This window comes from Semicossyphus pulcher, unplaced genomic scaffold (genome assembly GCF_022749685.1).
Source record: "Semicossyphus pulcher isolate SPU_LCO1_2020_fin unplaced genomic scaffold, fSemPul1.0.p SCAF_8, whole genome shotgun sequence".
NCBI classification, from domain to species: domain Eukaryota; kingdom Metazoa; phylum Chordata; class Actinopteri; order Labriformes; family Labridae; genus Semicossyphus; species Semicossyphus pulcher.
The window spans coordinates 1,052,501-1,065,000 of NW_027211759.1; the positions used below are offsets into that span (position 1 = coordinate 1,052,501).

Sequence of the window (12,500 nt, forward strand, 5' to 3'; positions counted from 1 at the left end):
GGGCGAGCCGGGGACCAACGGACAGCACGCCTTCTACCAGCTCATACACCAGGGTGACGAGCGCTCATGTTTACTGTGTATTTAACACTACGTCATTCACATGTGTCTAAACAACACCGTCGTATATGAAGTTAGTGTTGCATAGATACATGTCACACACATAACGCTGATGTAATGTTGATTTGATCTGTGACGCGTTCACTGACTTGTCTCCTCTCCAGGAACTCGGATGATTCCGGCTGACTTCCTCATTCCTGCCCAGTCTCAGCATCCAATCAGAGACAACCTCCACCACAAGGTACCGCCCCCTGATCTGCTCTGATTCTTATGTGATATAAGAAGACTTCCTGTTCACCTGAGAGCACCTGTGTGAGGTCACAGCTGCTCAGAGCCTGTGTGTGTAAGAGCGTTGTGCATGAGGTGTGCGGTGTTATCACAGAGCTGCTCCTCCTGCAGTAACAGACGCGCTGAGATGACTCTGCTGAGCTTCACTTTGTTAACATTTTTACTAACTGTAAAACTCACTGACTCACTGTTACTAACTAAAATGAAGTGATGCATTCACTGACTCTTGTATGAATAACATAGATACATACACGTAGATGCCTCTTTCGGGCTTGCCCTGCTTTTGCTCTCCACATGGACTGTTCTCCCTGCATACACTGCAGCCTGCTGATACGTGATTGGTCAATATTACTTGCACTACAAGCGTATTTCAAACAGAACACTTGTTGTCATGTTTCATCTCCCACATAAAACAAATATCAAGGACAGCCTTCTTTCATCTTCACAACAAACATCAGACACATCTTGTCTCAACACGATGCAGAAAAACTCGTCCATGCATTCGTTTCTTCCAGGTTGGATTATTGTAACTCGTTACTATCAGGCTGCCCTAATAAGTCACTAAAAACTCTGCAGCTGGTACAAAATGCTGCAGCACGTGTGCTGACAAGAACTAGGAAGAGAGATCACATCTCTCCTGTATTAGCCTCTCTGCACTGGCTTCCTGTAAAATCTAGAATAGAATTTAAAATCCTTCTTCTTACTTACAAAGCTCTTAATGGTACGGCACCATCATATCTTAAAGAGCTCATAGTGCCATATTACCCCTCTAGAACATTGCGCTCCCAGGATGCAGGCCTGCTTGTGGTACCTAAAGTCTCTAAGAGTAGTGTTGGAGGTAGAGCCTTCAATTACCAGGCCCCCCTCCTCTGGAACAATCTACCAGTCAAGGTCCGGGAGGCAGACACCCTCTCTTCTTTTAAGAGTTCAAACTTTCCTCTTTGATAAAGCTTATAGTTAGGCCTGGCTCAGGCTGGGACCAGCCCAGAGTTATGCTGCTATAGGTTTAGACTGCCGGGGGGATCTGACACACCAAGCTTCTCTCTCTCTCTCTCTCTCTCTCTCTCTCTCTCTCTCTCTCTCTCTCTCTCTCTCTCTCTCTCTCTCTCTCTCTCTCTCTCTGTCATATTAATGCAGCTCATTAACTCTGTATCTTCTGGTCCCATTAACATTACTAACCACATATCTTCCCGGGAGTTACCATTTTCGGCCCATCCAGTCTCTTCAGATGGCTGTTCAACATGAGTCTGGTTCTGCTCGAGGTTTCTGCCTGTTAAAGGAAGTTTTTCTGCCAATGTGCCGAATGTTGTGCTGCTCATGGTGATTCATGTTGGGCCTCTCTTTAAATAACAGAACAAAGAGTCGATCTAGACCTGCTCTGTTTGTAAAGTGTCTCGAGATAACCCTGGTTATGATTTGGAGCTATACAAATAAAGTTTGATTTGATGTTTCAGACGCGTTCACGCTGCGCGTGCTTCATGTTTCAGGCGCGTTCGCTTCGTGTTTCAGAGGCGTTGGCTTCGTGTTTCAGACGCGTTCGCTTCGTGTTTCAGACGCGTTCACGCTGCGCGTGCTTCGTGTTTCAGAGGCGTTGGCTTCGTGTTTCAGACGCGTTCGCTTCGTGTTTCAGACGCGTTCACGCTGCACGTGCTTCGTGTTTCAGACGCGTTCGCTTCGTGTTTCAGACGCGTTCACGCTGCACGTGCTTCGTGTTTCAGACGCATTCACGCTGCACGTGCTTCGTGTTTCAGACGCGTTCACGCTGCACGTGCTTCGTGTTTCAGACGCGTTCACGCTGCACGTGCTTCGTGTTTCAGACGCGTTCATTTCGTGTTTCAGACGCGTTCACGCTGCACGTGCTTCGTGTTTCAGACGCGTTCACGCTGCACGTGCTTCGTGTTTCAGACGCGTTCACGCTGCACGTGCTTCGTGTTTCAGACGCGTTCGCTTCGTGTTTCAGACGCGTTCGCTTCGTGTTTCAGACGCGTTCACGCTGCACGTGCTTCGTGTTTCAGACGCGTTCGCTTCGTGTTTCAGACGCGTTCATTTCGTGTTTCAGAGGCGTTCGCTTCGTGTTTCAGGCGCGTTCATTTCGTGTTTCAGAGGCGTTCGCTTCGTGTTTCAGACGCGTTCACGCTGCACGTGCTTCGTGTTTCAGACGCGTTCGCTTCGTGTTTCAGACGCGTTCACGCTGCACGTGCTTCGTGTTTCAGACGCGTTCGCTTCGTGTTTCAGACGCGTTCGCTTCGTGTTTCAGACGCGTTCACGCTGCACGTGCTTCGTGTTTCAGACGCGTTCGCTTCGTGTTTCAGACGCGTTCGCTTCGTGTTTCAGACGCGTTCACGCTGCACGTGCTTCGTGTTTCAGACGCGTTCGCTTCGTGTTTCAGACGCGTTCACGCTGCACGTGCTTCGTGTTTCAGACGCGTTCGCTTCGTGTTTCAGACGCGTTCATTTCGTGTTTCAGAGGCGTTCGCTTCGTGTTTCAGGCGCGTTCATTTCGTGTTTCAGAGGCGTTCGCTTCGTGTTTCAGACGCGTTCACGCTGCACGTGCTTCGTGTTTCAGACGCGTTCACGCCGTGTTTCAGACGCGTTCACGCCGTGTTTCAGACGCGTTCACGCTGCGCGTGCTTCGTGTTTCAGACGCGTTCACGCTGCGCATGCTTCGTGTTTCAGACGCGTTCACGCTGCGCATGCTTCGTGTTTCAGACGCGTTCACGCTGCGCGTGCTTTGTGTTTCAGACGCGTTCACGCTGCGCGTGCTTCGTGTTTCAGGCGCGTTCATTTCGTGTTTCAGAGGCGTTCGCTTCGTGTTTCAGACGCGTTCACGCTGCGCGTGCTTCGTGTTTCAGACGCGTTCATTTCGTGTTTCAGAGGCGTTCGCTTCGTGTTTCAGACGCGTTCACGCTGCGCATGCTTCGTGTTTCAGACGCGTTCACGCTGCGCGTGCTTCGTGTTTCAGGCGCGTTCACGCTGCGCGTGCTTCCTGTTTCAGGCGCGTTCACGCTGCGCGTGCTTCGTGTTTCAGACGCGTTCACGCTGCGCGTGCTCCGTGTTTCAGACGCGTTCACGCTGCGCGTGCTTCGTGTTTCAGGCGCGTTCACGCTGCGTGTGCTTCCTGTTTCAGGCGCGTTCACGCTGCGCGTGCTTCGTGTTTCAGGCGCGTTCACTTCGTGTTTCAGACGCGTTCACGCTGCGCGTGCTTCGTGTTTCAGAGGCGTTCACTTCGTGTTTCAGACGCGTTCACGCTGCGCGCGCTTCGTGTTTCAGGCGCGTTCACGCTGCGCGTGCCTCGTGTTTCAGGCGCGTTCACGCTGCGCGTGCCTCGTGTTTCAGGCGCGTTCACGCTGCACGTGCTTCGTGTTTCAGACGCGTTCGCTTCGTGTTTCAGACGCGTTCACGCTGCACGTACTTCGTGTTTCAGAGGCGTTCACTTCGGGTTTCAGACGCGTTCACGCTGCGCGTGCTTCGTGTTTCAGGCGCGTTCACGCTGCGTGTGCTTTGTGTTTCAGGCGCGTTCACGCTGCGTGTGCTTTGTGTTTCAGGCGCGTTCACGCTGCGTGTGCTTTGTGTTTCAGGCGCGTTCACGCTGCGTGTGCTTTGTGTTTCAGGCGCGTTTACGCTGCGTGTGCTTTGTGTTTCAGACGCGTTCACGCTGCGCGTGCTTCGTGTTTCAGACGCGTTCGCTTCGTGTTTCAGACGCGTTCACGCTGCGCGTGCTTTGTGTTTCAGGCGCGTTCACGCTGCGTGTGCTTTGTGTTTCAGATCCTCGTGGCGAACTTCCTGGCTCAGACTGAAGCTCTGATGAAGGGAAAGACTCCTGATGAGGCTCGTAAAGAGCTGGAGGCCAGTGGCCTGAAAGGAGACGATCTGCAGAAGCTGCTGCCGCACAAAGTGAGGACAACGGTCACATGATCGATCTGTCACATGATCCGTTTTTAGATGCTAATAATGATGCTGAAAGTCTCGTCATGTTTGATCAGTTTGGTTAAAGTTCTGTGATGTACAACGGTGAGTCTGTAACTTGAACACATCACAGGAGATGTTCAGAGGGTTAATAATAAACCTTTTGTTCTCTGATTTCTTCTTCTCTTGTCATTTAAAGGTCTTTGAGGGAAACAAGCCGAGCAACTCGATTGTTTTTAAGAAGCTGAGTCCGTTCATGCTGGGAGCTCTGGTCGGTGAGTACTGGACACCTCTCCACCACATCACACATGAGAGACTGACCAATCAGCTGCTGTTAAACTGTTCATCAGATTAAAGTGACACATGCAGGTTCAACTGCAGCTGCTGTTGAGTTTGATGTCACTGGACAGCCACGAGCACCTGCAGGTAAACCAGGTGTGACATGAGCTCAGGCTGTACTCCACAGTGAGGTGTTAATGTGGCAGTCACAGCTCACGGTGTAATGGATCAGAGCCCCACGGTTCCAAACGCCTGTGATCTGTGGACCGACACACAGTTTAAATCCTTGTGCAGAGTTTCAGTGAAACAAGGCGAGCCTGCGTGTCCGTTGTCGTGCGGACGTGAACGATACTGCACAGATGCCCCCCATGCTGCTAGATGGGGGGCAAAAACGTTGACGGAGTAGCTGCTGCAGGACAGGTTGGGAAGTTAGCTTAAATTTGGATATTCGACAGACGTTCACCAAAGTCAGATGAATATCCAACCATAGACAAGCTTCACCGCGATGCTAAACCTAGCTTGAGTGTGTGAACTGTTTAACGAGAGGCGCTTCTCTCTCACTCTCACCGTGTCGGTTTTCTGGCTGATATGAGAAATATGAAATATGATCCATGACTCAAAAACCGTGATACGATCCGAGCCGTGAGTTTGTGATCGGTTACCCCCCGAGTCACAGCTCAGAGGCTGTTAGACACAAACATGTAAAACGTTCTTACAGTCTGAAACAGTTTTATTGACTCAGGGCTCTAAATGTAATTAAGTTAAAACAAGGAATGACTTCATATAAAGCCTTTATTGTAGCAGCTAAATCATTAAAACATCGTGCTGCCGGACGTGCAGCGGCTCTGAGGAAGCTGCTGCAGAGTTCTATCTGTACAGGGAGAAAACAGAAACACTTTGTATGAACCAATCAAAAGGTTGTTTACAGAGACAGTGAACCGCGTCTGTGATTGGACAATAAAGCTGATGTAATGTCGTCTAACGAATCCTGTGTTTTCTCTTTCTTCAGCCATGTACGAACACAAGATCTTTGTGCAGGGCGTCATGTGGGACATCAACAGCTACGATCAGTGGGGGTGAGTGGGTCCTGTGAAAAGCCAAACACACCTGGACACACTGCAAACACACTGCAAACACACTGCAGACACACCTGGGCACACCTGGGCACACTGCAAATACACCTGGACACACCTGGACACACCTGAACTCACCTTAACACACCTGAACACACCTGGACACACTGCAAATACACCTGGACACACCTGAACTCACCTTAACACACTGCAGACACACTGCAGACACACTGCAGACACACCTGAACACACCGCAAACACACCTGGACACACTGCAGACACACTGCAGACACACCTGGACACACTGCAGACACACCTGGACACTAAAGGGTCTCTTACTGTTTCTGTGCTCAGGGTTGAACTGGGGAAGCAGCTGGCGAAGAAGATCGAGCCAGAGCTGAAAGACGACTCTGAGGTCACGTCCCATGACTCGTCCACCAACGGCCTCATCAGCTTCCTGAAGAAGAACTTCTGAACCTCCTCCTGCTCCTGCTCCTCTTCCTTCTCCTCTCCCATTGGCTGAAGCTCTGTGTTGGTCAGACTGAGCACTTCCTGTTTGTTGATGTGAGACTTCACATGTAGCCGTGTTTAAACTTGAAAAGGGAAATTATGAGTTGCTTTTATCTGGAGGACAAGGAGAATACGATGTGCAGATGTTACTGTAGGTGACGACATAGTCAGCACTGCCTTTCAAAATAAAAGCCGTTTGTCACTGGATCTTGGTGTGTTGTCGTGTTTCTACAGAGATGATTAACCGTGAGGTCGGAGACACAGAGGAATAGAATTGACCTGCTTTCAAATGCTTAAATTTATCTGTTATGTCCTCATCCCCTCGTAAATTATAAAGCTGCTTTTATTTTATCAATAATTGTTTATCTGTAAACTTTCACACAGGTGTAACTCAGGCTGGAGTCTCTCACCCCCAGGTGTGCAGAATTATATTAAATAAGCTTCTCAAAGTACTAAAAAGAGTATATTTCAGTTATCTTATAAGTATCAAACATGTGAAGAAGGGTATCAGTTATTGATATGTTATTGAGCTGGAGAGGAGACAAGTGTTCTCTTCTTTAAGGGAAATGAAACAACAATCCTGACTCCTACGCATGTCCACCACAAATACATGAATGTATGAAAAAAGGAGCCAACAAGCCACGTATGGTGAGCACAGGCGCAGATAGCTTCGAATTAGTGCTAACATTTAAATAAAGTAACAGTGACTGAATGAGCAGCTCCCACCTGTCAGGAGGAGACTCTTTGGACACAAAGGCTGTGAACCAGCAGACTGAAGACGAGACGCCAAAACACAAACTAAGATACAAAGACGACCTGGAACAGGAACAGGCAATCCAACAAAGTAGTATTGAGCTGATTCTGGGACTGAAGGAAGGATGATTCCAGTATTTATATTTTAGGTCTAAATGTCTCACAGGTAATAAAGTGTGTGAGTGTCTCCAGTAGACGTGTTCATCCTGCAGCAGTGAAACAGGCTGTAATGGCTGCTAAATAATCCTTGATGGGTCAAAGGTCGTCCACTAAAAGTTCTTGTTTCCACTGACAGGCTCAGATTGTTATTCTAAGTGTGTGACAACATGACAGAAAGGATCCCTACAGAGATAGACCTTTTTGTTACAGAGGAAGATGATTGTTTTAACCACACACAGACGTTACATCGCTCTCTGCACACACACCAGACTCCATTCAGAAAAACACTGATTCTTCCTCACAGGACACAGGAGCTGCTGCTGCCTCCATCATCCGTCATTTGTATTTTTGTGTGACTTTTGTGTTTTACATGGTTAGTTCAGAACCAACAACATTTGTATAACACACATACATAAAATAACCGATCACTGCAGCAGCAGAGCAACAGCTCCTATGTCCTGTGAGCTTAAATCGCTGTTTTTCTCAATGGAGTCTGGTGTGTTTGTGGTTAAAAAAATCATCTTCCTCTGTAACAGTACCGTCATCCTGCAGAACACTGGAGCTGCTGGTTTGTGTTCAGATTTACTCAACATGAAAATGGACTTAATCTAAACATCTCGCTCTCAGCTGACAGAAGCTCACAGGTGTTACATTAGTACAAGATGTGAGTAAAATGTGAAACATAAAAACCTTGTTGCATACGTCTGGGTAGAGATGTCACTTCAGCCAATCAGTGAATGATTTTCACACTGGCTCAAAGGCAAATGATTTCAGAAGTTATTAAATGTTATTTTCACTGAGACACTTGAATATGAGAAGATAAAGATTATCAGGGATACTCTCTGGAACATCATAAAGGAACTCTCCTCACGTCTCACGTCAGAAGGAGCGAGCGAGCTGTTCGCAGCTCCTGCAGGAGCTCTTTCAGGCTCGTCATTCTTAGTGTTACTTTGTCTCCGTAAATGTTGAACTGTTCCTTTAAAGGCTGTCTGAAGACCCCACTGATAACATGACAGACACAAGGATACACTGAGCGGTGCGTTTAATGAGGGTGTCATGATGCTGCACAGACTGTAGAAACACTGTTCGACTGTGACAGCGTCTCAAACGTTCATCTTTTATAAAAACAGGATGTATAACATCCAATGAGCCTTAAAACGCTCGTCATGCTGCTCCAGCGCAGACTCTGGGCTCTGCACAGTTTCTATAAGATGTTAAAAAAATACAAAAGTCTTTAAAGTCCATCATGTTTCAGTCCTGAGGCTTCAGGAAGGCTCTCTTGGTGTTCGCCTCCACGATGTTCTGGTTCACGTCTTCTTCTATCGCTGCTCGCTCGCGCTTCTTTGCAAACTTCTTCTTCATGCTCCCGACTAAACTCTCGTACCTGAAAACAAAGAAATCAACGAGAAAATAAATGATTCCTGCTTCGCATGCAGCACAGCAGGTTACTGAGCTACCGTCCTCATCAGGTGTTTAACCTTCAGTCATTACATAGAACAGCAGATATGAGCACGTCTCTCTCCTCAATGTCTCATTCACTGAATGTAATGAACCGTCAGTATTTGTACCTGAGAGCCATCTCTTCATCTGTGACGTCTGTTTGCATCCGGCTCATCTCTTCTTCTTTCTCGGTTTCATCCTTTGGGTTCATCAAAGCCATCAGTTTCTGTGACATACACAAAACAATAAAACTGTTAAGGGACAAAAAGTGTCACCTATTTTTTATATTTGACGTCATCTTTGGGAAGTTCAGTTTATATGCAGAGAAATCTTTGTGAAACAGCGGCGGAGGAAGCGGAGGACCTGACTGATTAATAAAATAATTAAACAGACCTCGACTTCTGGATTAAAACCCTTAAATGAGATGCGTCCGTACTTCAGGTCCTCACAGGGAACAAAACTCTTCTCCTCTATGATCAGGTTTCTGAGGAGAGGACAGAAAAACACTTTGAAACACATGAGGGGTGGATTTACTGGAGGGTTGTTACACTGCATGCGTTTTAATAGGATTATTTGATCATGAATTAGCATACAGAGGTATGGCTCCTAATGGAATATTAAAGAAAGGCTGCTGGATTATATTCTGAAATACAAGCGGACCTTCCTGTTCACAGGTCTTAAACAGGTGTCTGACTGGGTGTTTTGGTTTGGTGGGAGACACAACGTTACAAGAGAGAAAGTGAAGAACTGAGACATTTTGTGTCACTTACTCTTTGGCTTTCAGCTCTGGCAGGTCCAGATACCAGTGCTCATCACTTATTATTCTCTTCTCATCTTCCTCCAGCTGCTTCTTCGTCTCAGCATCCAGACCTCTCTGCATGAACTGTGGAGACACACCAGCCCTCACTTTAATTTTAAAACATCTTGGAGGGGTGGGGCACACTGCTGGACAATAATGTGGCTGTTTAGATCAGCAGAACACGTTTTCATCTCATCTACAGAACCTGACTCAATCAAAATCTCGTTGTATAAACCCATTAACGGTGAGAATCAGGTTATTTGTTGACTTTGCTAAATTTAAGCAGCATTTGGTAGCTCAAATACACGCCGAATTAATAGCGGCACTTAACGCGTTTTAAATGGACGTTTGGCACGAGTTAACAGTTAACAGCAGAAAACCAAGTATTGTCTGATTTCAAAATGAAGTGGCGTTGTGTATACCGAGAACTTACGCTAGCTAACACCCGACTAATAACTGTATCTTGTGTGTTAGCACAGACTGCTACACTTACCTTCATGCGCAGCAGGTTTTTGGACAGTTTCACAGAGTCGTTGTCCATCGCTGAACGTTTATGAAATACAAACGGACCGACACGAGGACCGGAGAGTTAGAAGAATCGATTTTCAGCTACAGACCACGAGCCGCAGATCCACGCAGCTGCTGTTAAAACTCAGACAGAAGCAGTCGAGCGTCGAGCTGCTTTTAACAGTTAGCAGTCCGGCTAATCTACCTTTGATACAGATGATGTTCAGGACGGACACAACAAAATAATCTTAATAAATACTTAAAACGTCCTATGGCCTCTGTCTTTATGGCCTGTAAGTGACAGATACAAAGAACCAAAATGATATATTTAGGAAGACTGACACTTTTATGCTGATTTTATGATGTATATAGCCCTCTGCCTTACATGTACATAAGTTTGCCTTATAATGTATATACTACAAAAATGTAAATATTTATCAAATATCGTTATTATTATTACTTTTATTTTATGTTACTGTTTCGTAACTGCTTCCTTATTTTATTATTTTATGTCTATATTTAATATTTACCCTTTCTAATCAGAGCGTCCCAGCATCAATCAATCAAACTTTATTCGTATAGCGCCAAATCATAACCAAAGTTATCTCGAGACACTTTACAGAGAGAGCAGGTCTAGACCGACTCTGTGTTATGTTATTTAAACAGAGCATAAGTATTTCACATGCTTGTACTTGTATAACCGGAGTGACAAACATCTTGAATCTTGAATTAAACATATTTAAGACTACACTAAAGTAATGTATAATTCATGATTTCATTACAAGGACTTGCAAAACAAATACGTTTTTCCAACACTACATTTTAAGAATAATCACAACCTCACACTGTCAGATAAAGTAAATTATATTAAACCAAAGTATAACTATATATTCGCTACATCAGTTTTACTCATAATCCATGTTGAACAGCTAACAGTGAGCTTAACTGTATCGTGTTAAAGTCCTGTGCAGTAATGGAATGCTGTCTGTCTGCTAACTATGCTACATGCTGCTGATGTTTGCTTCTATATGAACTGTTTTATCTTTGGAATCTATTTCACTGAAGTTCTTTTGTTGTGAACTTCTGTCTGTCAGGACTGCACAAACACACAGAGTGAAGCATTTTGGGTAATTTGAGATTTCCTGTCTTGTTTTGTTGAAACAGTTGGTCTGTTGATCAATCTGCGCAGACAGAGCAGGAACATGTGGACACTTCAGTTCCTCTGCAGAGATGACGGTGCACATTTATTTAATACATTACAGTCTGTGACTCTCACTGCTCAGTGTGCATTAACTGTAACGTGAGGCTGCTTCAGCTCAGGTTGTTGTTTTCTGTCGAGATGCAGTGATCATGAAATCCATCAATAAGGTCACGTGAGAACGAGCTGATGGTTTCTGTCGGTGAAATGTGTTTCAGTTCTTTTTACTCTTCATAAAACAATCACAGATGTAACCATAGTCACACACTGGTTTTTGGAGTCTCCAGTTTTGATTTTTGGCCGCCATCTTGTTTTTTCTGGAGCCAGATTTGACCATATTTAGAAGAGAGGGTGGAGCCAGAGAGTTATCGGCTAATGCTAGTGCTTTCTTGGTTTGCATGGTACATCATTCACTGAAACTGTGACTTTAATGTGGATGCTAAATTTAGCTAAAACAGGCTCTTCAGAGTGTCTCTGAGAACAACTGAACGATGACATTTTCAGGTCACTGCCATACAGACCTGTCAATCACAGGGTAGGACCATTTTCTCATAGCCTTCTACAGAATATAGAGTCGCCCCCTGCTGGACATTAGAGACAACGCAGGTTTAAGACACTTCTTACATACAGACTTTGAGAGTACTAGATGATGAATATTTAAAGAAAGTTTCACGTCTCTGTTTCCTGTGTTTTGAGACCTCCTCCCTCCTCAGATGAACTCCTGGACCACTATCTCCTTCAGGGAGCGGGAGGACACCTCCCCCCTCTCAGCGTCCCTCAGAACCGTCAGCTCCCCCTGTAACTGGGCCACAGGACGTCCCAGCTTATAGCCCACATCCAGCAGCATCTCCAGCAGGGCGGCTCTGTAGTGTTTCAGCCCGTAGCGTCTGACGGGAGGCAGAGCCCTCTGAGCTGCAGCGAACGCCTGCTCCGGCTCCTCCAGGTCTCTGTAACAGACGGCGAGGGCGGACAGAGACGGTACCAACATGGTGGCTTTCTGCCACGGCAGCAGCTTCTCCTGGATCTCTAACACCGCCTGCAGCTGCTCCACAGCCGGCTGGAACTGTCCCGCCCGCAGCAGACTGTGCGCTCGCCTCTGCTCCTGCTCCGTGAAGAATTCTGAGAAAAGTGGCGAGTGTCGGACGCAGCGGACGGCGTACAGTTTAGCCAGGTAGTCCTGCAGAGCTAGGCGCCGCTCCGAGATGATCTCAGGGTCAAAATTCCCGGTCAGGAGTTTCCGTGGGAGAACCACCTCCTCCAGCTCCTCGTTGAACTCCTCCTGGAGCTGGTGGTGGAAGCGGGAAAAGTCGCTGTAGCGTCGCTCCACAGACACACGGTGTGAATCAAAGCTGCCAGAACGCATCACCACGATCTCATACACCTGAGACAGAAAGGAAACAGAAAACGACAAAGTAGGAGTGAGAATATTTCATCTGTTTCCAGTGTTTTCGTTAAGCTAAGATAAGCTAGTCTTTGTGCTAAGCTAAGCTAGCTGTGTCTCCCTTTGTGTTAAGTTTAGCTAACTACTTCTC

The 12,500-nt window shown here is 46.5% G+C and overlaps 3 protein-coding genes across 7 annotated transcripts in view; 1 reads left to right on the forward strand and 2 right to left on the reverse strand.

Annotated features, from left to right (window-relative positions):
* gpia (glucose-6-phosphate isomerase a) overlaps positions 1-6,319 on the forward strand; it is a 17,193-nt gene extending 10,874 nt beyond the window's left edge. The window contains exons 13-18 of the mRNA XM_069685839.1: positions 1-53; positions 222-298; positions 4,110-4,238; positions 4,450-4,525; positions 5,539-5,605; positions 5,957-6,319. The exon at positions 1-53 is cut by the window's left edge and continues 77 nt beyond it. Of these exons, the coding sequence (XP_069541940.1) occupies positions 1-53; positions 222-298; positions 4,110-4,238; positions 4,450-4,525; positions 5,539-5,605; positions 5,957-6,077 (523 nt within the window). The 3' untranslated portion in view covers positions 6,078-6,319. The remainder of the gene's footprint in view (positions 54-221; positions 299-4,109; positions 4,239-4,449; positions 4,526-5,538; positions 5,606-5,956) is intronic.
* A 1,739-nt stretch (positions 6,320-8,058) lies between these two features.
* mphosph6 (M-phase phosphoprotein 6) lies at positions 8,059-9,905 on the reverse strand. Its single transcript, XM_069686914.1, has 5 exons — positions 9,757-9,905; positions 9,235-9,347; positions 8,858-8,948; positions 8,593-8,690; positions 8,059-8,408 (listed from the first exon to the last, which is right to left on the reverse strand). Exons 1-5 carry the CDS (start codon positions 9,802-9,804, stop codon positions 8,276-8,278), a joined length of 483 nt encoding a protein of 160 aa, XP_069543015.1. The 5' UTR covers positions 9,805-9,905; the 3' UTR covers positions 8,059-8,275.
* Positions 9,906-10,125: 220 nt separating this feature from the next.
* snx20 (sorting nexin 20) overlaps positions 10,126-12,500 on the reverse strand; it is a 6,582-nt gene continuing 4,207 nt past the window's right edge. For 4 of the 5 annotated variants that reach the window (XM_069686428.1, XM_069686427.1, XM_069686429.1 and 1 more), the window contains one exon: positions 10,126-12,349. In XM_069686428.1, coding sequence (XP_069542529.1) covers positions 11,678-12,349 — 672 coding nt within the window. In that variant the 3' untranslated portion in view covers positions 10,126-11,677. The remainder of the gene's footprint in view (positions 12,350-12,500) is intronic. The other variant, XM_069686430.1, reaches the window with a different exon arrangement.